The 23,810-nt window shown below is 39.3% G+C and overlaps 1 protein-coding gene across 2 annotated transcripts in view; it reads left to right on the top strand.

Annotated features, from left to right (window-relative positions):
- Positions 1 to 23,810, top strand: part of RABGAP1L (RAB GTPase activating protein 1 like) — a 737,668-nt gene that overhangs the window by 147,795 nt on the left and 566,063 nt on the right. For both annotated transcript variants that reach the window (XM_070384895.1, XM_070384896.1), the window contains exon 11: positions 20,568 to 20,709. In XM_070384895.1, coding sequence (XP_070240996.1) covers positions 20,568 to 20,709 — 142 coding nt within the window. The remainder of the gene's footprint in view (positions 1 to 20,567; positions 20,710 to 23,810) is intronic.

Here is a 23,810-nt window from a genome sequence, read left to right as displayed (position 1 = left end):
AGTTCAAAAGCATTAGTTCTTCAGTGCTCAACCTTCTTTATGGTCTGCCTCTCACATCCATATATGACTACTGGAAAAACCATAGCTTTGGCTGTATAGACCTTTGTCAGCAAAGTGATGTCTCTGTGTTTTAATAATGCTGTCTAGGTTTGTTGTCACTTTTCTTCCAAGGAGCAACCATCTTTTTCATGGCTGCAGTCACTGTCCACAGTGATTTTGGAGCCTAGGAAAATAAAATCTGCTGTTGTTGCCATTTCCCCCCCATCTCTTTGCCATGGAATGATGGAACTGGATACCATGATCTTAGTTTTTTGAACGTTGAGTTTTAAGCCAGCTTTTCACTTTTGTCTTTCACCTTCATCAAGAGGCTCTTTGGTTCTTCTTTGCTTTCTGCCATTCAGGTGGTATCATCTGCATATTTGAGGTGTTGATATTTCTCCTGGCAATCTTGATTCCAGCTTGTGATTCATCTGGCCTGGTATTTTGCAGTGGGGTAGTAGAAAAGATGTATTTGAGAGACTTTAGGGAAGTAAGAATCAAGATCTGGTGTTTGATTTGATGCGAGGTTGAGGGAAAGCAAAACCTAGGATTACTTCTATGTGACTGGGTGGTTGTTGATCGTTCTGATTGACCTAGACTTTCAAGGAGAAGTGTTTGCAGGCTCATGAGGAAAGCTAGCAGAGGTTTAGACATGCTAAATTTCACATTTCAAAGGGACGTTTAGGTTTAGTAAGCAGTCAGATATTTGTATCCTACACTTGGGAAATAAAGATTTTAAAAGTGGTTAATGCTTGAGAATTGTGAATAGGAATAGGTGAAATTACCCCAAGACCAAATGTTGAAAGAGGAGACATTTAAAAGATTGGTATAGGAAGAGGATTGAGCAAAGTGAATGTAGAAGGATTAGCACAGATCTTGGGGTAAAACCATGAGTGTGAGGCCAGGAATAGCAAGGGGGGAGATTGTTTCCAGCAGGAGAGAAGGCCTGCAGCATTAGGTACTGCAGGGAGGTTAGATTGGGATATGATTGGTAGATAAGAGATAAAGATCTTAGACTATAAAACCTGAACAACTTGAGAGGAGTATTGGGGCAGAAGTCAGACTGCAGTTGATTGAGGAGTGAGTGGGAGACAAGATGTTTTCATACTTCACCCCCTTAAACTGGGGACAGAGAGAGGCTGGGTACAAATCCAAAATATTATGATACATTTTACTTTGCTTTAAATACAAAGTAAAAATTTTTAGAAAATTCACTTCAGTTCAGTCCTCCTGTCGGACTTTTTGGGACCCCATGAACTGCAGCATGATAGGCTTCCCTGTCCATCACCAACTCCTGGAGTCCACCCAAACCCATGTCCATTGAGTCAGTGATGCCATCCAACCATCTCATCCTCTGTTGTCCCCTTCTTCTCCTGCCCTCAATCTTTCCCAGCATCAGGGTCTTTTCCAATGAATTAGCTCTTTGCATCAGGTGGCCAAAGTATTGGAGTTTCAGCTTCAGCATCAGTGTTTCCAGTGAACACCCAGGACTGATCTCCTTTAGAATGGACTGGTTGGATCTCCTTGTTGTCCAAGGGACTCTCAAGAGTCTTCTCCAACACCACAGTTCAAAAGCATCAGTTCTTCTATGCTCAGCTTTTGTTATAGTCCAACTCTCACATCCATACATGACCACTGGAAAAACCATAGCCTTGACTAGATGGACTTTTCTTGGCAAAGTAATGTCTCTGCTTTTGAATATGCTATCTAGGTTGGTCATAACTTTCCTTCCAAGGAGTAAGCGTCTTTTAATTTCATGGGTGCAATCACCATCTGCAGTGATTTTGGAACCCAGAAAAATAAAGTCAGCCACTGTTTCCACTGTTTCCCTATCTATTTGCCATGAAGTGATGGGACCGAATGCCGTGATCTTAGTTTTCTGATTGTTGAGCTTTAAGCCAGCTTTTTCACTCTTTCACTTCAATCAAGAGGCTCTTTAGTTCTTCACTTTCTGTCATAAGGGTGGTGTCATCTGCATATCTGCTGCTGCTGTTGCTGCTAAGTCACGTCAGTCGTGTCCAACTCTGTGCGACCCCATGGATGGCAGCCCACCAGGCTCCCGTCCCTGGGATTCTCCAGGCAAGAATACTGGAGCGGGTTGCCATTTCTTTCTCCAGTGCATGAAAGTGAAACAGTGAAAGTGAAGTCGCTCAGTCGTATCTTAACTCTTCGCGACCCCATGGACTGTAGCCTACCAGGCTCCTCCGTCCATGGGATTTCCCAGGCAAGAGTACCGGAGTGGGTTGCCATTTCCTTCTCCTGCATATCTGAGGTTTTTGATATTTCTCCTGGCAATCTTGATTCCAGCTTGTGCTTCCTCCAGCCCAGCATTTCTTATGATGTACTCTGCATATAAGTTAAATAAGCAGGGTGACAATATACAGCCTTGACGTACTCCTTTTCCTATTTGGAACCAGTCTGTTGTTCCATGTCCAGTTCTAACTGTTGCTTCCTGACCTGCATACAGGTTTCTCAAGAGGCAGGTCAGGTGGTCTGGTATTCTCTCTTTTAGAATTTTCCACAGTTTATTGTGATCTACACAGTCAAAGGCTTTGGTATAGTGAATAAAGCAGAAATAGATGTTTTTCTGGAACTCTCTTGCTTTTTTGATGATCCAGCAGATGTTGGCAATTTGATTTAAAAAAAAATTTTTTTTTAAATTTTTTTAGAAAATTCAGTCTTTTTTTGTTTTTTTTTTTTTTTCTGGATTTGGAAGTCTAGCCCTCTGCTAGTGATTTTGCTGAGTGAATACCTCATCAAAATATGGATGCAAGTGCCAAAAACTTTTTGTTGCCAACATTTAGAGGAATGACATAGCAGATACTGTAAAAGCGAACTCATTTCTTTCTGCTGAAATGCTATAGTTAAGAAATTATGTAGAAACTGTAAATTAGTAGATAGAAAAACGTTCTTGAGGTCTAATAGAAAACTTAGTGATTGTAGTCAACAATCTAGTGGGCCCTTTTTCCATGGGTTCCTCAAGGGTGGATTCAACCAATGTTTAGTTGGTCTTTGGATTAGTCCATGATTCAGTTCCTGGTTGGTTGAATCTGTGGATGCAGAACTTGCCGATACGCAGGGCCACCTGTACTATATCATTTTATTTGAGGTACGTGAGCATCTGTAGATTTCAGTGTCCACAGTGAGGTCCTGAATCCAGTCTTTCCATAGATACTAAGGGTTGACTGTACTGTACTATAAATTTTAAAAGTTGTTAAGAGATTAGATCATAATTATTCTTACCATAGGAAAGAAATGATAACGATGTGAGGTGTTGGCTTATGCTACAGTGGTAATCGTATTGCAATATATAAATATGTCAAGTCAACACATTATACACATTACACAATGTTATATATCAGTTATATCTCATTAAAATAGAAATTATGCATCACTTGGTATTTTCTTTTTTTTAAAAACAATTATTAATTATGGGAGGACTTCCAAAGCAGCTGGTAGCAAAATGAGAATTTTGGAAGGTACTAATGCTTAAAATATTATCTGCTTATTACTGTGACATTTCAGAGTGATTTTTTAATGACAGGTTTTTTTTTTTTTTTGGTTTGCTTTTATTTTTGTGTTTTTTCAGCCACACCACGCTGCCTGTGGGATTTTAGTTCCCCAGCCAGGGATTGAACCCAGGCCCTCAACAGTAAGAGTGTGGGGTCCCAACCACTGGGCCACCAGGGAATTCTCTTAAATGACAGTTTTAAAATACCCCAAAGTAGAATTCATAATGAATTGAAGATACTCGTGTCTTTAAACTATGGTGACATCACCTGCTGCTACATTAATAAATTGCTTAAGAAGTAATTTGATGAATTATTTTTTCTTTTTTTTCTTATTACTAAAAATAAATGCTGTGCATTCCATCATCCATAAAGTGTTTATTGGCAGGATTCTTTCATAAGAAGGTTATCAGAATATAACCTTTGTAGTACTGTTTTTTTTTGTTTTATACTTGTTAAAATCATTGAATAATTTTATGTTCTGCTGGTCCTATTTTGCTTAAAGAAAGAACTATAAGACATTCAGCTGTTACCATTTACTTTCAGGTTTGATTTGTATTGTGCTATAGAGTGTATCTTACTATGAGACTACCTCAAAGGAAATAGAGTAAAGCAGGTTTTCATTCTGGGTACTGAAATGAGAATAGATTGTTTATTATAGGCCTTCATTGAAAACTTGAATTTATTTATTCTGAAAAGGATTTATTCTGAAAATTTGTTGTTGTTCAGTCACTAAGTCATGTCTGACTCTTTGTGACCCTATGAACTGCAGCACATCAGATTTCCCTGCCCTTCACTATTTCCTGGAGTTTGCTCAAACTCCAGTCCATTGATTTGGTGATGCCATCCAACCATCTCATCCTCTTGTTGTCTCCTTCTCCTCCTGCCTTCAATCTTTCCCATTACCAAGGTCTTAAAAATTAGTGTTTTTAAGGTCTGAAAAATTAGTATTTTCAGATATCAAAAATTAGGATTTTAAGTTTTGAAAATGTAAGCCAGAGAGGAGAGACTCCTTAAATATATATGTACTCTTTTTCTGGACATGGAACAATGGACTGGTTCCAAATAGGAAAAGGAGTACGGCAAGGCTGTATATTGTCACGCTGCTTATTTAACTTATATGCAGAGTACATCATGAGAAATGCTGGACTGGAAGAAGCACAAGCTGGAATCAAGATTGCTGGAGAAATATCAATAACCTCAGATATGCAGATGACACCACCCTTATGGCAGAAAGCAAAGAGGCACTAAAACGTCTCTTGATGAAAGTGAAAGAGGAGAGTGAAAAGTTGGCTTAAAACTCAACATTCAGAAAACGAAGATCATGGCATCTGGTCCCATCACATCATGGGAAATAAATGGGGAACGAGTGGAAACAGTGTCAGACTTTATTTTTATTTTTGGGGGTTTCAAAATCACTGTAGATGGTGACTGCAGCCATGAAATTAAAAGACGCTTATTCCTTGGAAGGAAAGTTATGACCAACCTAGATAGCATATTCAAAAGCAGAGACATTACTTTGCCAACAAAGGTCCGTCTAGTCAAGGCTATGGTTTTTCCAGTGGTCGTGTATGGATGTGAGAGTTGGACTGTGAAGAAGGCTGAGTGCCGAAGAACTGATGCTTTTGAACTGTGGTGTTGGAGAAGACTCTTGAGAGTCCCTTGGACTGCAAGGAGATCCAACCAGTCCATTCTCAAGGAGATCAGCCCTGGGATTTCTTTGGAAGGAATGATGCTAAAGCTGAAACTCCAGTACTTTGGCCACCTCATGTGAAGAGTTGACTCATTGGAAAAGACTCTGATGCTGGGAGGGATTGGGGGCAGGAGGAGAAGGGGACGACAGAGGATGAGATGGCTGGATGGCATCACTTACTTGATGGACGTGAGTCTGAGTGAACTCCTGGAGTTGGTGATGGACGGGGAGGCCTGGCGTGCTGCGATTCATGGGGTCGCAAAGAGGCGGACACGACTGTGCGACTGAACTGACTGACTCTTTTGCAATGCATTTAAAAAGTAATAAGCCAGTTGTGAAGCAAAGCAAAATGGTAAGCACCGTGACTTGGGTTCTTTTCATTAAGTACTAGTACCTCTCCCTTGTCTTTCATTTGTGTGGAGTTTAAGAAATCACACATTACCGAGGCCATGTTATCAAGTGGCCTATTAGTGAGGAATAAATGATCCTTTTATCTAAAGATTTGTATTCTTTTAGTGTGTTGAAAATTTAATAAAAACAAAAAGCTTCTCACTTGGAGAATAATGTGACAAGGGTATGATGGTGAACTAGCAACCTAATTGATATTTAAATAAGGAAATTTTGCTTATTTCATAGTCAAATATATTTTCTTAAGGTATAGATAATATTCTTGCGCTTAAGACTATGGTATTGCTCTTAAAATACTAGTTGTATGAAATGTTGAAATTATTTTCTGTGTTCGGAGATAATTGATTTTGTTGCCAGTAATGGTGTGCAACATTCTTAGCTGTGTTGTCCTTCTTAAAAGTATTTTCTACTTTGCGCTGGTACCAAAATTTCGTAAAAATTGATAACAGTTAAGTTATGTTAGAGATAAAAGTGTGAAAGCATATGGAGATAGGAGCTTGGAAAAAGCAGCACTTCAGTGAATTCAGTAATCTTTTATTTCATAAGTTAGGAATATATATAAATAAGATAGTTTCAAGAAAAATAGCTGATTAGGTGAAGTTATTGTAAAATAGAGCTCAGTTTCAAGGGATCAGCTGAGTCAGCAGCACTGAAAACATGTAGGGGATGGTTCTTAAATCCTTGCTTCATTTGTAGATTTATGGTAAACTCTAAAGAGCAATCGGAGGCAATTATAGAGAAAAAATTGTGTTAACGAAGAAACAAATATTTATATTCATTTTAAAGGTAATCTTAAGAAATGTTATTTACATTAGGTTAATTCAGGAAATGCAAAACATTTTGAGGCCAGTACAACATATTTTAATGTAGCTTGACATTTCTTGAAATACAAAACATATGTTGTAGAATTAGTAGGGTTTAAGTAATTTAACGGAGAAGGTGATGGCACCGCACTCCAGTGTTCTTGCCTGGAAAATCCCATGGATGGAGGAGCCTGGTGGGCTGCAGTCTATGGGGTCGTGAAGTCGGACACAACTGAGCGACTTCACTTTCACTTTTCACTTTCCTGCATTGGAGAAGGAAATGGCAACCCGCTCCAGTGTTCTTGCCTGGAGAATCCCAGGGATGGGGGAGCCTGGTGGGCTGCCGTCTATGGGGTCGCACAGAGTCAGACATGACTGAAGCGATTTAGCAGCAGCAGCAGCAAGTAATTTAAATTGAGATTTCTGTAAGCACATCTGATTATTATGATGAACAAACTTTCTGGAAAAGGGTTGCTGATTATTATGGAGATTTTTAAACTCTTAATAATAATGACAAATTAAGTTATGTTTAGTTTTTGGAGCATCTGACCTTAAATGACATAGTGAAATTTACATTTGATTGAGATCAGATCAGTCGCTCAGTCGTGTCCGACTCTTTGCGACCCCATGAATCATAGTACGCCAGGCCTACCTGTCCATCACCAACTCACGTCCATCGAGTCAGTGATGCCGTCCAGCCATCTCATCCTCTGTCGTCCCCTTCTCCTCCTGCCCCCAATCCCTCCCAGCATCAGAGTCTTTTCCAATGAGTCAACTCTTCACATGAGGTGGCCAAAGTACTGGAGTTTCAGCTTTAGCATCATTCCTTCCAAAGAAATCCCAGGGCTGATCTCCTTGAGAATGGACTGGTTGGATCTCCTTGCAGTCCAAGGGACTCTCAAGAGTCTTCTCCAACACCACAGTTCAAAAGCATCAGTTCTTCGGCGCTCAGCCTTCCTCACAGTCCAACTCTCACATCCATACATGACCACTGGAAAAACCATAGCCCTGACTAGACGAACCTTTGTTGGCAAAGTAATGTCTCTGCTTTTGAATATGCTATCTAGGTTGGTCATAACTTTCCTTCCAAGGAGTAAGCGTCTTTTAATTTCATGGCTGCGGTCACCATCTGTAGTGATTTTGGAGCCCAGAAAAATAAAGTCTGACACTGTTTCCACTGTTTCCCCATCTATTTCCCATGAAGTGGTGGGACCAGATGCCATGATCTTCGTTTTCTGAATGTTGAGCTTTAAGCCAACTTTTTCACTCTCCTCTTTCACTTTCATCAAGAGGCTTTTTAGTTCCTCTTCACTTTCTGCCATAAGGGTGCTGTCATCTGCATATCTGAGGTTATTGAGATTTCTCCCGGCAATCTTGATTCCAGTCTGTGTTTCTTCCAGCCCAGCATTTCTCATGATGTACTCTGCATATAAGTTAAATAAGCAGGGTGACAATATACAGCCTTGACATACTGCTTTTCCTATTTGGAACCAGTCTGTTGTTCCGTGTCCAGTTCTAACTGTTGCTTACTGACCTGCATACAAATTTCTCAAGAGGTAGATCAGGTGTTCTGGTATTTCCATCTCTTTCAGAATTTTCCACAGTTTATTGTGATCCACACAGTCAAAGGCTTTGGCATAGTCAATAAAGCAGAAATAGATGCTTTTCTGGAACTCTCTTGCTTTTTTGATGATCCAGCGGATGTTGGCAATTTGATCTGTGGTTCCTCTGTCTTTTCTAAAACCAGCTTGAACATCAGGAAGTTCACGGTTCACATATTGCTGAAGCCTGGCTTGGAGAATTTTGAGCATTACTTTACTAGTGTGTGAGATGAGTGCAATTGTGTGGTAGTTTGAGCATTCTTTGGCATTGCCTTTCTTTGGGATTGGCATGAAAACGGACCTTTTCCAGTCCTGTGGCCACTGCTGAGTTTTCCAAATGTGCTGGCATATTGAGTGCAGCACTTTCACAGCATCATCTTTCAGGATTTGGAATAGCTCAACTGGAATTCCATCACCTCCACTAGCTTTGTTCATAGTGATGCTTTCTAAGGCCTACTTGACTTCACATTCTAGGATGTCTGGCTCTAGGTCAGTGATCACACCATCGTGATTATCTGGGTCTTGAAGATCTTTTTTGTACAGTTCTTCTGTGTATTCTTGCAATCTCTTCTTAATATCTTCTGCTTCTGTTAGGTCCATACCATTTCTGTCCTTTATCGAGCTCATCTTTGCATGAAATGTTCCTTTGGTATCTCTGATTTTCTTGAAGAGATCCCTAGTCTTTCCCATTCTGTTGTTTTCCTCTATTTCTTTGCATTCATCGCTGAAGAAGGCTTTCTTAACTGTTCTTGCTATTCTTTGGAACTCTGCATTCAGATGTTTATATCTTTCCTTTTCTCCTTGGCTTTTCGCTTCTCTTCTTTTCACAGCTATTTGTAATGCCTCACCAGACAGCCATCTTGCTTTTTTGCTTTTCTTTTCCATGGGAATGGTCTTGATCCCTGTCTCTAGTACAATGTCACGAACCTCATTCCATAGTTCATCAGGCACTCTATCTATCAGATCTAGGCCCTTAAATCTATTTCTCACTTCCACTGTATAATCATAAGGGATTTGATTTAGGTCATACCTGAATGGTCTAGTGGTTTTCCCTACTTTCTTCAATTTAAGTCTGAATTTGGCAATAAGGAGTTCATGGTCTGAGCCACAGTCAGCTCCTGGTCTTGTTCTTGCTGACTGTATAGAGCTTCTCCATCTTTGGCTGCAAAGAATATAATCAATCTGATTTCGGTGTTGACCGTCTGGTGATGTCCATGTATAGAGTCTTCTCTTGTGTTGTTGGAAGAGAGTGTTTGTTATGACCAGTGCATTTTCTTGGCAAAAGTCTATTAGTCTTTGCCCTGCTTCATTCCATATTCCAAGGCCAAATTTGCCTGTTACTCCAGGTGTTTCTTGACTTCCTACTTTTGCATTCCAGTCCCGTATAGAGAAAAGGACATCTTTTTTGGGTGTTAGTTCTAAAAAGTCTTGTAGGTCTTCATAGGACCGTTCAACTTCAGCTTCTTCAGCGTTACTGGTTGGGACATAGACTTGAATTACTGTGATATTGAATGGTTTGCCTTGGAAACGATCAGAGATCATTCTGTCGTTTTTGAGATTGCATCCAAGTACTGCATTTTGGACTCTTTTGTTGACCATGATGGCCACTCCATTTCTTCTCACTTATTCTGGTATAGAGATGTAGTGTATATCATATATGTTGGATTTGGTACATGAAATGTTTTGAATTTTTATATGAAATAAATTTGACAGATAAAGCTTTTTCTCAGTAAATAGTTAAAAAAAAATAAACCTATTGAGTGTCCCTTTATGTCTGGAAGCCTTGGTTTTCTTATTATAAACTAATAATGTGGGTTAGTAGTATTACTGAATTTTTTTCTAAAATTCTGTGACATTTGGATTAGTGAATTTTTAGTACAAATAATTCCATGATTGTTGTAGTCAAGTTAATTCAAAATTAATTTATAATATCTATTCTAGTGGCACAGTGAGAATAAGATATTTCAAATAACAACCTTATCCCCAAAGGAACTTTGTGTCACCTCGTATTAATAAGAAAATGTATAAAAATTGCCATTTTACTTGGAGGGTTGTGATAAATACTAGATAAAAATAATGTACAGAATTCTGTGGGGTTTAGAAAAGGGAGGGACCATAGCAGTAGAATGAAAGAAAGTGGTGATTAAAAGAAGCCCCTTTGAGGATCTTTGTGAGTCATGTTCTGTGATCACAGTAGAGAAGGAATATTTTAAGGGTGAACAAAATTTCTCTTCTTCCCTTTTACGTTCTTTGGCTGGTCTAATACGTAAAAAAATATAAGACAGATTAATAGGAGGAAAATTTAATTATGTGCTTGTGGGAGCCCTAGAAAGATATGAAGACTCAAAAGGCAGCTGGTAATTGAAGCTTATATTCCATCCTGATCCAGGGAACAGGGAGGAATCTGGGAATGCAAAGAGGAGGAAGGTCATTCACAGGAAGTGGGAGGAGATATTTGGGGAATTAAAAAAAAAAACAAACAAACAGGTAGTCCTGTTACAAGATAAGTTTCTTAAGTAAAAGGATATCTCTCTTAGCAGCTTTCTCCCTTTCTTATGTAAATTTAGGCAATTGAGGGAGAGGTAGAAGAGCTTTCAAGAATCTGCTGAGTTTTGATTGCCCTTAGCTCAAAATAGTAATCCTTATGCTTGTTAATGAACTCATGTTTAGCTGCTTGCCTCTCAGTAGCCAATACTCATTGTTGGGAAAGGAAATATTGCTTTAATAAGAAGACTGGCAACTGGGGAGAAGATGGACTCATGCCAAGAACCATCTCCTATGATTCTGCTTTGTTGTTGCTCAGTCCCTCAGTCATGTCTGACTCTTTGAGACCCCATGGACTGAAGCCACTCCAGTCTTCCCTGTCCTTTGCCATCTCCTGAAGCTTGCTCACACTCATGTCCATTGAGTCGGTGATCCTCATCCTTTGTCATCCCCTTCTCCTCCTGCCTTCAGTCTTTCCTAGCATCAGGGTCTTTTCCAATGAGTCAGCTCTTTGAATCAGGTGGCCAAAGTATTGGAGCTTCAGCTTCAGCATCAGTCTTTTCAATGAATATTCTGGTCTGATATCCTTTAGGATTGACTGGTTTGATCTCCTTGCAGTCCAAGGGACTCTCAAGAGTCTTTTCCAATATCACAGTTCAAAAGCATCAATTCTTTGGCGCTCAGCTTTCTTTATAGTCCAACTCTCACATCCATACTTGACTGCTGGAAAAACCATTTTTTTGACTAGGTGGTAATTCTTGATAAGAATTAAAGTGACATGAGATAGATTAAAGGAAGAAAATAAAAAGTTTAGTAGCACATGTACATTAGGGCTTCCCAGGTGTTGTTAGTGGTAAAGAACTTGCCTGCCAATGCAGGAGACATAAAAGATATGGGTTTGATCCCTGCACTGTAAAGATCCTCTGGAGGAGGGCATTGCAACCCACCTCAGTATTCTTGCTTGGAGAATCCCAAGGACAGAGGAGCCTTGTGGGCTACAGTCTATAGGGTTACAAAGAGTCGGACATGACTAAGCAACTTAGCACACAGCATATACATTGGAGAGACCAAGGAAAACTGAGTAATTCACCAAAATGGCCAAATCCCTCAACTTAAATACCATCTTCAGTTGAAGACAAAAGAGCATGTTGGGCAGAGTGTTTTTGGAAAAAGAGGTAGTTCATATGGATCTGGGAAAGCAAATGTTTGGTAAACAGATGTTTACTGGGCTACACAGTGACAATGGGACAGAGGGGACTCTGAAATCTAGGCCCTACTGAGTTTCCCCATCACACCTAGCCCATATCCTTTGCAGGTTGTTGTAGCTCTGTTCCAGGAACAGGCCTGCTATCTAAATTTAGGCAGTGAGGGGGAAGGTCAAAGCTTTTTCCTGAGTCTTTTGGGCCTTGATTGGTTCCAACTCTAAATAATCTAAATTCCAAAGAGACATTTTGGGGTGGTAAATTTTGCTGGCCTACAAGGGGAAGTTATAGAGAAATGAGAAGCAGAGTCATAATATTCAAGAGATAAGACTGGAGATCACTGTTAAGGAGAGAAGAAAAGCTTCTTTCTTTATAAGCTGTTCTCCGGAGGCCACCATCCTGTTTTGTGTTTTTAGTTGACATCGTTTAGAGGGAGGAGGCTTGCCTGAAGAAAAGGGTAGATTTTAGGGCATGACAAGAGTTCATCATAGCTCTCAGAAGCTCCTGTGGCTTGAACCTTATTAAAAGGAAGGGAGCCATCTCTTCTTTATTCTCGAGGAGAGTATGATCCAGGCTGGAGATGGAAGTAGCTGCACTTTCTTAAATCTTGTCCTAGCTCAGGCCTCCTTTAGGCTTGTTTTGGGCTCTGGGCTAAAAATAGGTTTAATGTTAAAATAACTATTTTTTGCCCTCCTCCCAGATCTCTTCTTTGCTTTCAGGTGCCTTAACATTCTTTTCACTTGGAGGTAAAGCTTTTTATCAGTTACTAGAGTTAAAAAGCATAAGAGGAAGTTTCCCATTTGAAGATGCATGTTGATTTAAACCTATTTAAATATGATCAGTTAGGGGAGGGATCAGTTGGGAATTTGTGATTAGCTGATGCTACTACATATAAATTAGATAAAAAGCAAAGAATTACTATATAGCACAGGCTTTCCTTGTGGCTCAGCTGGTAAAGAATCCGCCTACAATGCAAGAGACCTGGATTTGATCCCTGGGTTGGGAAGATCCCCTGGAGAAGGGAAAGGCTACCCACTCCAGTATTCTGGCCTGGAGAATTCCATGGACTGTATAGTCCATGGGGTTGCAAAGAGTCGGACACAACTGAGTGACTTTCACTTCACTTCACTGTATAGCATGGGGAACTATATTCAATATTTTGTAATAACCTATAATGGAAAGAATCTGAAAAAGAATATGTATACATGTATATATCACATATATACATGTATATACACTCATATGTGCATAAAACTGAATCACTTTGCTGTATATGTGAAACATATAAATCAACTATACTTCTACTGAAAGAATACAATCTTTTAGTAAATTACTAAGACTATGTCATGTGAAGGATGTTATTGTGGTAGCTATTTTGCAATATATAGAGTGTATCAAATTATTATGTACAGCTTAAATTTGGTGCATTTTTCTAAGTTGTACAGTTAATATGCATAGGATTCTTTGCTGTATTTATTATCGATTTGAATTCATGAAGTATATAGTGATACCCAGGCTTTTGTTCCTGGTATTGATCATTTGTATCTTCTTTGTTTTATGAATTTAGCTAGAGGTTTATCAATTTATTGATCTTTGTAAAGAAACTACCTTTTGGTTTCATTGATTTAAAATTTTTGTGTCCTCAGTTTTATTGATTTGTGCTGTTATCTTTATTATTATTATTTTACTTCTGTTTACTTTATTTTGCACTTCTTTTCCTCATTTCTTAAGGTGCATGTTTAGATTATTGATTTCTGGATGGCTCATTTGAAATACATATATTTATATCTCTAAATCCTAGATGTATCCCACTAATTTTCACTTGTTGTATTTTCATTTTTGTTCAGTTCAAAATATTTTCTACTTTGAGTTTTCCTCTTTGATCCATGGAGTGTTTCAGTTCAATTCAGTCGCTCAGTCGTGTCCAACTCTTTGCAACCCCATGAATTGCAGCACGCCAAGCCTCCCTGTCCATCACCAGCTCCCGGAGTTCACTCAGACTCACGTCCATCGAGTCAGTGATGCCATCCAGCCATGTCATCCTCTGTCGTCCCCTTCTCCTCCTGCCTCCAATCCCTCCCAGCATCAGAGTCTTTTCCAATGAGTCAACTCTTCGCATGAGGTGGCCAAAGTACTGGAGTTTCAGCTTTAGCATCATTCCTTCCAAAGAAATCCCAGGACTGATCTCCTTCAGAACGGACTGGTTGGATCTCCTTGCAGCCCAAGGGATTCTCAAGAGTCTTCTCCAACACCACAGTTCAAAAGCATCAATTCTTTGGTGCTCAGCCTTCTTCACAGTCCAACTCTCACATCCATACATGACCACTGGAAAAACCATAGCCTTGACTAGACGGACCTTTGTTGGCAAAGTAATGTCTTTACTTTTGAATATGCTCTCTAGGTTGGTCATAACTTTCCTTCCAAGGAATAAGCGTCTTTTAATTTCATGGCTGCAGTCACCATCTACAGTGATTTTGGAGCCCAAAAAAATAAAGTCTGACACTGTTTCCACTGTTACCCCATCTATTTCCCATGAAGTGATGGGACTGGATGCCATGATCTTTGTTTTCTGAATGTTGAGTTTTAAGCCAACTTTTTCACTCTCTTCTTTCACTTTCATCAAGAGGCTTTTTAGTTCCTCTTCACTTTCTGCCATAAGGGTGGTGTCATCTGCATATTTGAGGTTATTGATATTTCTCCTGGCAATCTTGATTCTAGCTTGTGTTTCTTCCAGCCCAGCGTTTCTCATGATGTACTCTGCATATAAGTTAAATAAGCAGGGTGACAATATACAGCCTTGCTGTATCCTTTTCGTATTTGGATCCAGTCTGTTGTTCCATGACCAGTTCTAACTGTTGCTTCCTGACCTGCATACAGATTTCTCAAGAGACAGTTCAGGTGGTCTGGTATTCCTATCTCTTTCAGAATTTTCCACATTTTATTGTGATCCACACAGTCAAAGGCTTTGGCATAGTCAATAAAGCAGAAATAGATGTTTTTCTGGAACTCTGTAGCTTTTTCCATGACCCAGCGGATGTTGGCATCCAGAAGGACCCCATGCCCGACGGGCGGCGGCCAAGAGGAGTTACCCCACGTCCAAGGTCATGGAGTGTTTAGAAGTGTGTTATTTCCAAGTATCTGGGGATTTTTCAGACATATTTCTGGTGTTGATTTTCAGTTTAATTATATTATGGTCACTAAACATTATTAAGTCTAAAAAGATTTCTTAAAGTTTGTTTTATAACCCAGGACATGGTTTGTTTTGGTGAATGTTTCATGTGCATTTGAAAAGAATGTGTATTCTTCTGTTATTGAATGGAGTGATATATCATATCAGATCCTATTGTTGATAATGTACAGTTCTTCTAAACATTGCTAAATTTTCATATACTTCTTTTCATTTCTGTGAAAGAAGTGTTGATGTTTCTAATTGTAAATGTGGATTTGTCCGTCTCTTCATTTCTGTGAATTTTCTTCTTCATATATTTGAGAGCCTGTTGTTAGCTACATACGTTTATAAGATTCTTATATATTCTTGTTGACTAGATCTTTTTAACATAGTGTAGTGTCCTTTATGGGAGAAGGCAATGGCACCCCACTACAGTACTCTTGCCTGGAAAATCCCATGGGCGGAGGAGCCGGGTAGGCTGCAGTCCATGGGGTCGCCAAGAGTCAGACACGACTGAGCGACTTCACTTTGACTTTTCACTTTCATGCATTGGAGAAGGAAATGGCAACCCACTCCAGTGTTCTTGCCTGGAGAATCCCAGGGACGAGGGAGCCTGCTGGGCTGCCGTCTATGGGGCCGCACAGAGTTGGACTCGACTGAAGCGACTTAGCAGCAGCAGCAGCAGCAGCAGTGTCCTTTATACCTAGTGATTTGTTTTTTCTTGCTTGGTAGTCAACTTTGTCTTTTATTCATATAGTCTCTCCAGCTTTCTTTTGATAGGTGTTTTCATGGTATATATTCTAACCTCATTTTACTTTCAACTTTTCCTATGTCACTGTATTAAAAGTGGGTTTTTTGGTAGACAGATTATAATTGTGTCTTGTTTTCAACATAACCTGAGAATTATGTTTTTCAATTGTTACATCTAGGCAATTTATGTTTAGCATAACTATTGATATGTTTACATATAAGTTTACCATTTTAATATTTATTCTCTGCTTGTTTCTTTTTATACATTTCTTTGTTTCTCCTTTGCTGCCATCTTTTGGATTATTTGAATGTTTGATTACTATTTTCTTTTTCTTGTAATTAATTTATTTTTTAACTGAAGGATAATTGCTTTACAGAATTTTGTTGTTTCCTGTCAAACCTCAACATAAATCAGCTATAGGTATACATATATCCTCTCCCTTTTGAACCTCCCTCCCATCTTCCTCCCCATCCCACCCCTCTAGGTTGATACAGAGCCCCTGTTTGAGTTTCCTGAAACATACAGAAAATTCCCCTTGGCTATCTATTTTATATATAGTAATGTAAGTTTCTATGTTACTCTTTCCCTACATCTCACCCTCTCCACTTCTCTCCCCATGTCCATAAATCTGTTCTCTATATCTGTTTCTCCATTGCTGCCCTGCAAATAAATTCTTTGGTACCATTTTTCTAGTTTCTGTATATATATGAGTTAGTATTTGATATTTATCTTTCTCTTTCTGACTCACTTCACTCTATAATAGGCTCTAGGTTCATCCACTTATTAGAACTGACTCACATGAGTTCCTTTTTATGGCTGGATAGTATTCCATTGTGTGTATGTACCACAACTTCTTTATCCATTCATCTGTTGATGGACCTCTAGGTTGTTTCCCTGTTCTAGCTGTTGTAAATAGTGCTGCAGAGAACAATGAGATACATGTGCCTTTTTCAATTTTGATTTCCTCAGGGTTTATGCCTAGGAGTGGGATTGCTGGATTGTATGGTGGTTTTAGTCCTAGTTTTTTAAGGAATCTCTATACAGTCTTCCATAGTGGCTGTTATCAATTTACATTCCCACCAACAGTGCAAGAGCATTCCCTTTTCTCCACACACTCTCCAGCATTTATTATTTGTACACTTTTTTATGATGGCCATTCTGACTGGTGTGAGGTGATACCTCATTGTAGTTTTGATTTGCATTTCTCTCGTAATGAGCAATGTTGAGCATCTTTTTGTGTGTTTGTTGGCAGATGGCTAACAAAGGTCGCATTTCTTCTTTAGAGAAATGTCTGTTTAGGTCTTTTTCCCACTTTTTAATTGGGTTGTTTGTTTTTCTGGTATTGAGTTGTATAAGCTGCTTGTGTATTTTGAGAATTAATCCCCTTTCATTATTTCATTGGTTATTATTTTCTTCCATTCTGAATGTTGTCTTTTAACCTTGCTTACAGTTTCCTTTGCTATGTAAAAGCTTTTAAGTTTAATCAGGTCCCACTTGTTTACTTTTGTTTTTATTTCCGTTACTCTAGGAGGTGGGTCATATAGGATCTTGCTTTGATTTATGTCATTGAGTATTCTTCCTATGTTTTCCTTTAAGAGTTTTATAGTTTCTTGTCTCACATTTAGGTCTTTAATCCATTTCTAGTTTATCTTTGTGTATGGTGTTAGGAAGTGGTCTAATTTCATTCTTTTACATGTAGCTGTCCAGTTTTCCCAGCACCATTTATTGAAGAGGCTGTCTTTGCCCCATTGTATATTCTTGCCTCCTTTGTCAAAAATAAGGTACCCATAGGTGCGTGGGTTTATTTTTGGGCTTTCTATCTTGTTCCATTGGTCTATATTTCTGTTTTTATGCCAGTACCATACTGTCTTGATGACTGTAGCTTTGTAGTGTAATTTGATGACAGGAAAGTTGATTTCTCCAACTCCATTGTTTAGGATCAGAATCAGGGTAGTTCACGGCTAGGGCAGCAGGAAATATAGTTCTCTAGAAGGGTATGGCTATCAGTATTGGCCAATACACTACAGTATTCTTGCCTGGAGAACCCCCCTGACAGAGAAGCCTGGCAGGCCATAGTCTATAGGGTCGCAAAGAGCCGGACACAGCAGAAGACCCCCCGCATGCATAGATGCAAGACTTTTTTTTTTTTTTTTGCCTGTGGCAGCTGTGTCCCAGTGAGGGTTGAGTGTGAAGGTGGCACGGCTGTTTGGGTCATGGGGACCCTGGTGGCGCCAAGTGTGCAGGGACACGGACTGCCTCAGCTGCAGAAGTTATGGCCCTATCAGTGTCTTTTTTGGAGCCTCCGGTAGCTGGTGATCAGAAGGCCTCTTTGGTGTTTCTCCGTAGTTCCACCCATTCAGGCACTTAGAGGGCTCCTGTGCCTGGGGTCCTTTTCTGTTGTTCAGTTTGTCAGGCATATAGAGAGTCCCTCCTGGCTGGGGTCCTACCCTGTAGTTTGGTGTGTCAGGCACTTGATGGGCCAGGCTCTGTACTGTTCTGCTGCTAATGGTGGCCTATGGGGAGAGAGAGGCTATGGTGATGACTCCATGCCCTATGCTTGACTCAGCAGTATGGCCTTGCTTCCATGGCTTCCTGGCTTTTCTCCACAGGCATTTCCCACCACAGTCTCCTCCCTCACATCCCCTTGGTCCATCTCTCCAGTCAAGAGCAGCCCTGCCCTGGGATTGCTCTACAGTCCCTAAGCTCCAGCTCCCAGCTGCTGCCCCTTTTAGGGGACCTGCATCCTTGTCTGGGGTATGTATGGCTGCAGCAAGAACTGTCTGATTCTTATTCCATTTAGGCTGCCACAGATCAGCTGTTTCACTCTCAGCCTTAAATGTTTCTCCTCTGACTCAGACAATTGCCTTGATGTGGGGATCGGACCCCTGCTTCACTTCCCCCACCCACCAAGGGCAGGTCCAGTCCTTGTAACACTCCTGTTTTTCCTCCTAGTTCCTCCATCCGCCCGAGTTTTGCGTGATTCTATATACTCTTCTCCGCTGCTCGGCTACTCCTGTCTGCTCTCAGCTGGTGTTCTGCATGCACTTCTGTGTCTGAAGGTGTATTCCTGATGTATCCATGGAGAGAGATATACTCCATGTCTACCTACTCCTCTGCCATCTTGTTTTCTAGTATTTCATTTTTATTGTATTTCTTTATATAATTAGTTTAGTTGTTGCTTTAGGGATTGAGATCTTTGTTTCCTGAATATAGTAGAATTACAACAACAACAAAAAATGTTTGATTTAAACCTAACCATGTAATTTTTCATGGCTGTCTTCTTTTTCTCCCATGTTTAATGCAGTGGACATTTTTACCTTTTATTATTTGCTAAATGGCTTGAAAATGGGCCTGAAATTTGATTTATTGTTCAGAAGAAATTCTTGAAAAGAATGAATAATTAAAGTAGTTATGTTTTTGTAATTAAATGAATTACAGTACAGGTAGATATTTGAGATAATTATACCTCTATATATGCCTATACTATTCTTATTTTATGTTCTTTAGAGTATAGTAAAATGGTGTAAAAACTGAGATAATAATAGTAATAAAAATTTATTCCCGTCACTCTAATTTCATGTTCTAAGTATTATTATATTTAATCTCCTTAATAAATGAGATGGTTTATTTTGGTTTTATTGATAAGAGGTAATGTGCCTCAGCAAAGTATTTTGTCCAAGACCACACTCTTAACTTGTAGTGAAATATGAATTCAGACTCAGGTCTATTTGACTTTAAAATTCATGTTTTACCATTAGTCTAATCATTGATTCCACAGATATTTTTGAATACTTACTATGTGTCAGGTACCATATTGTTTCTGATTGAAAGTCAACATCATCTCTGCCCATATGATACTTCCTCTGTTGTGGATGAGATAGCCATTAAACAAATATAATAAAAATATAATGTGTAGTTATATTATAGTAAATGCATTGAGGGAGAAGGAAAAGTTGTGATGAGAACTGAAAACATGGGAATGTAGATTCTTTGTAGAAGTAACATTGAGGGCAGGAGGAGAAGGAGGTAACAGAGGAGGAGACGGTTGGATGGCATCACTAACTCAATGGACATGAGTTTGAGCAAACTTTGGGAGATAGTGAAGGACAGGGAAGCCTGGCATGCAGCAGTGCATGGGGTCACAAATAATTGGACCCGACAAAGCCAGTGAACAACATCAACAGAAGTAACATTAAGAAATAAGGATCCAATATTGATGGTAGTTAGCAAAGAGTAGGAGGAAAAGCTGTATTGTCAGAGAGAAAAAGATATCCCAAGGCGTTGGGCGGGTGAAAGGAGAAAAAGTTCTCAGAACTGAAACAAGGCCAGAGTGGCTGAAGAATAGTATTGTAACAGTCTTTGAATATGAGATGAGGCTCATGAGAGAGGCAAGGTTCAGTTTATCTAGGACTTTGTAGGCCATGCTAAGTTGGTTAATTAATGATTGCCTTGGAAATTTTCCTCCTTAAAAAAAGGCCATTTAGAATGTAAGCCATTTGTAAGATGAAAACTACCTACTTCCATGAATTAGTTGATGGATATAGCTGGTATCTCTTTATCTCAGAGCAAGGTAGTCAATCCTAAGAATCCAGCATCACTTGCTTATCTGTCTGCCCTGGACTCTGTGGTGTCTTAGGTTTTTCTGATAAAAGAAATTGAGATTTTTTTTTCCAATGGTTAATAGGTTTTATTGTATTGGTTAAAATAATACTAAAAGAACCATACATTTAGAATGTAATGTGAACATTGCACTTGAAAGATTTTTCTCAACTTCAGACATGCTGTAAATCAAACATGACCTGCTGCTCTTCTTCATTTTAGCTCTTTTTAATGACCATTGAAATACACCATCTTTCAGTGTTTCCTTCAGATTTCTAATGTTTAAACACATTTTTATATCTTTCTCAGTCTGAGGGAAAAGGCCATACCAATGCTGGGGATGCAATATATGAGGTGGTGAGTCTACAGCGAGAGTCTGAGAAGGAGGATCCAGTCACTCCTACTAGTGGAGGGGGCCCATTGTCACCCCAGGAGGATGAAGCAGAAGAGGGTAAGAAATGAAACTTACTCAGTTTCTTCTCTTTACGTAGCTGCTTTACTTGTATCCTCACAGATGTGTGTGTGTGTGTGCGTGCATGCGTCTCTCTCTAAGCGGTAGGGGGAGGAGTGGTGTTTCTTCATAGTCTCTGCTACTTTTAGACTAGATTCTACTAGATGCAGAAGAGAATTTGGTCCATTTGGTTCCTTGGTTGTGTACTCCTAAGTGCAACTTACACAATTATTTATATTTGACAGCTTAACTTTGCTGTCTTGCACGTTTGAAGTGTTTAATGAAAAGTTTCAAATTCTCCTAAGCATTTTTAGAATTTTAGTGGTTAATGTCATGTCCTACTCCTCACTTGACATGATTCAGTTTTGATTTGTTTATTGTTGTTGCCTTATCATTTACCATTCACTTTTTTGAAACACTAGCAGTTATCTGCTTTGTTTACTGCATGAATCCTGCTGAAAGTTGCTAACCAACCTCTTGAGAGTCATACTTCATTTGGCTCTGTGCTGAGTAGTTTTTATAGAAACTAGAGCTAAATGATGGATCTTTACTTTTAACCTTTATATTATCTGCTTATAGGATAGGGTTTATTAAAAGAAAGTTTCTTTATATCATCTTTGCCATCTGTTTATCCTTCTTGTCAAGATTCTATTCAAATCTGTTGCCCTTTCTAATATTGGGTTATTTGTCTTCTTGTTGATTTTTAAGCTTTCTTTAAATACACTGGTAAAGGTCCTTTACCTGGAGGAGGAAATGCCAACCTACTCCAGTATTTTTGACTGGAAAATCCCTATGGACAGAAGAGCCTGGCAGGCTGTATAGTCCGTTGGGTCACCAAGAGTTGGACACGACTGAAGCGATTTAACACATACAAAGGTCCTTTATTGGATGTGTTTTACAGATATTTTCTTCCACTCTGTAGTTTGCCTTTTCACTTTCTGAACAATGTCTTTTGAGAAACGAAAGATTAATTTTTGTGGAGTTGAATTTGTCAATTTCTTTCTTCTTTTTTTTTTGCTGTGCCCTGTGTCTTGTGGGACCTTAGTTCTCTGACTAGGGATTGAACCTGGACTGCCCGCAGTAGAAGTGCAGAGTCCTAACCACTGAACTGCCAGGGAATTCCCTGTCAGGTTTTTTTTTTTTTTTTTTTTCCCCCCATTAATGATGTGTCTGTGAACCATTTAAATTTTTACATGTAGTTGGAAGTAGAGTTCTGTTTGTTTTTTCACTCAGAAAACATTTATTATCTCATGGTTTCTGTGAGTCATGAATTATGCTTGTCTGGTCAGTTGTGGCTTCATGTTTATTATGGAGAGTCAGATATTATTTGGGGGATTTAGTTATTTGAAGATGACATTGATGGGGCTGAAAGCTTGAGGAAGCTTCCAGGGGGCTGATTCAGAATAGCTGCCAAAATGATGCTGGCAGTTGGCCAAGATACTTCACTTTCTCTCCACATAGGCCTCCCACTAGTGCTGCTTGGGTGTCTGTGTGGTACAACGGTGAGCTCTCCCCAGACGGCAGTCCAGGGAACTAAGGTGGAAGTTGCAATGCCTTTTATATCTTAGCCTTGGAGTCACAGAATATCACTTCCATAGTATTCATCTGCTTTGTGGTATACAATGTAGTTGCTATTTAATAGACTTACCATGCATTTTGTCTGACATATTATTACTCCATGCCATTCAAGTCTTGGGTATTTTTTGATCCAGTGAAAATTTAGGGCTCATGAGGTTTGAAAGTTGTGTAGATGTGCAGTGTAAGGGAAGAGCCATTTACTTATGGAAAATAACATAATTAGAAAACTGATACATTTAGAAGTAAATGGCAAACTAAATGATCCCAATTTTGACTTGTTATTAATCGACAAAATGTTTGGAGACATTCACTGGCAGGATCTGAAAGTACTGTACGAAATATTCGAAGGCCATCATATTCTAGTCTTAGCAAGAGAGCTAACTTGGGCTCCAAATTCATTTTTGATGCAGCCCTTTTGACAAAGTTCGTTCTGCGCAGGTGCATCAAAATGGCTGCCTCAGCATATAAGGAACAAGGGGCAGAAGAGATGTGAGAATATTCCTGTGGTAAAAGCAACGAGGCTTATAGCTGAACTGGATGTCATGGGCAGCAGAAAGAAGAGAATGAAGGGACAGAATCATAGATTAAATCTAGGTTTCTAGGTTAGGTGACTGGATGATGTTGATGCCAGCAAACAAGATAAGAATACCTGGGAAGAGTGGGTGTGGGATTGGGGTATGATACATTCAGTTTCAGATAGTGATGGATTTGAACTCACTGTGGAACATTGAAGTACAGCTATTTTTCAGTGATTAGAAATGGTATTATATTGTGAGAGAAGTTTTAACAATTGGAGATAAAGGTTTGAGGGTCATCAGTGTGAAGCAATGATAACTGGCTGAAATTTCTTTGAGAGAAAATGTGGGAGGGGTGGGTTAACATTAGAGTTTTGAGAGATCACTAACATTTCAGGGTCGATGCAGGAAGAGAAAGTCCAACTAAAAGATCTGCAGAAGAAATGATCAGAACAGTAGGAGGAGAACTAAAACAAGGTAGTAATGGACCAAGGAGTGGAGATTCAAAAGGAGAAAATGGTGTTGCAGTACTGACAAATGGAGCAAGGAGATTGAGTATAGTAAGAAACAAGATTGTTCATTGGATTCGGTAAATCTGAGAGGCTACTGGGTACCTCTGCGGGTCATTTTAATAAAGTTGGAAAAGAAGCCTTCTTATACTGGACTGAGGAATGACTAGAGGTGAGAAAGGGATGTTTTAAATACTTTTCAGACTATCTTTTCCAAGAAAGTCAATGGAGAAGAAGAGGAAAGAGCCTGGACTTAAAACATTGAGTTGCATGTGGCCAGAAAAGGGCATTTTTAGGGTGTAAGAGATTTGAGCTCATCTGTAGCAGGGAAGGGAGAGCTAAAAATAGTTACCCACCCCACACTTAAGGGTGCAGTTTCCTAGCAGGCTTCCTGTGTCTTTATAAATGCTGTTTACTCTGCTTAGAGACTCTTTCTACTTAAGGCCACCTGAGTAAGCTCTTCAACAAAGACATGTTAACAGTCAAAAGAAAATAGTGA

This window comes from Bos mutus, chromosome 16 (assembly GCF_027580195.1).
Source record: "Bos mutus isolate GX-2022 chromosome 16, NWIPB_WYAK_1.1, whole genome shotgun sequence".
NCBI lineage: Eukaryota > Metazoa > Chordata > Mammalia > Artiodactyla > Bovidae > Bos > Bos mutus.
Note: the sequence above shows the minus strand (reverse complement) of the source record. Positions and strands in the feature narration are given on the sequence as shown.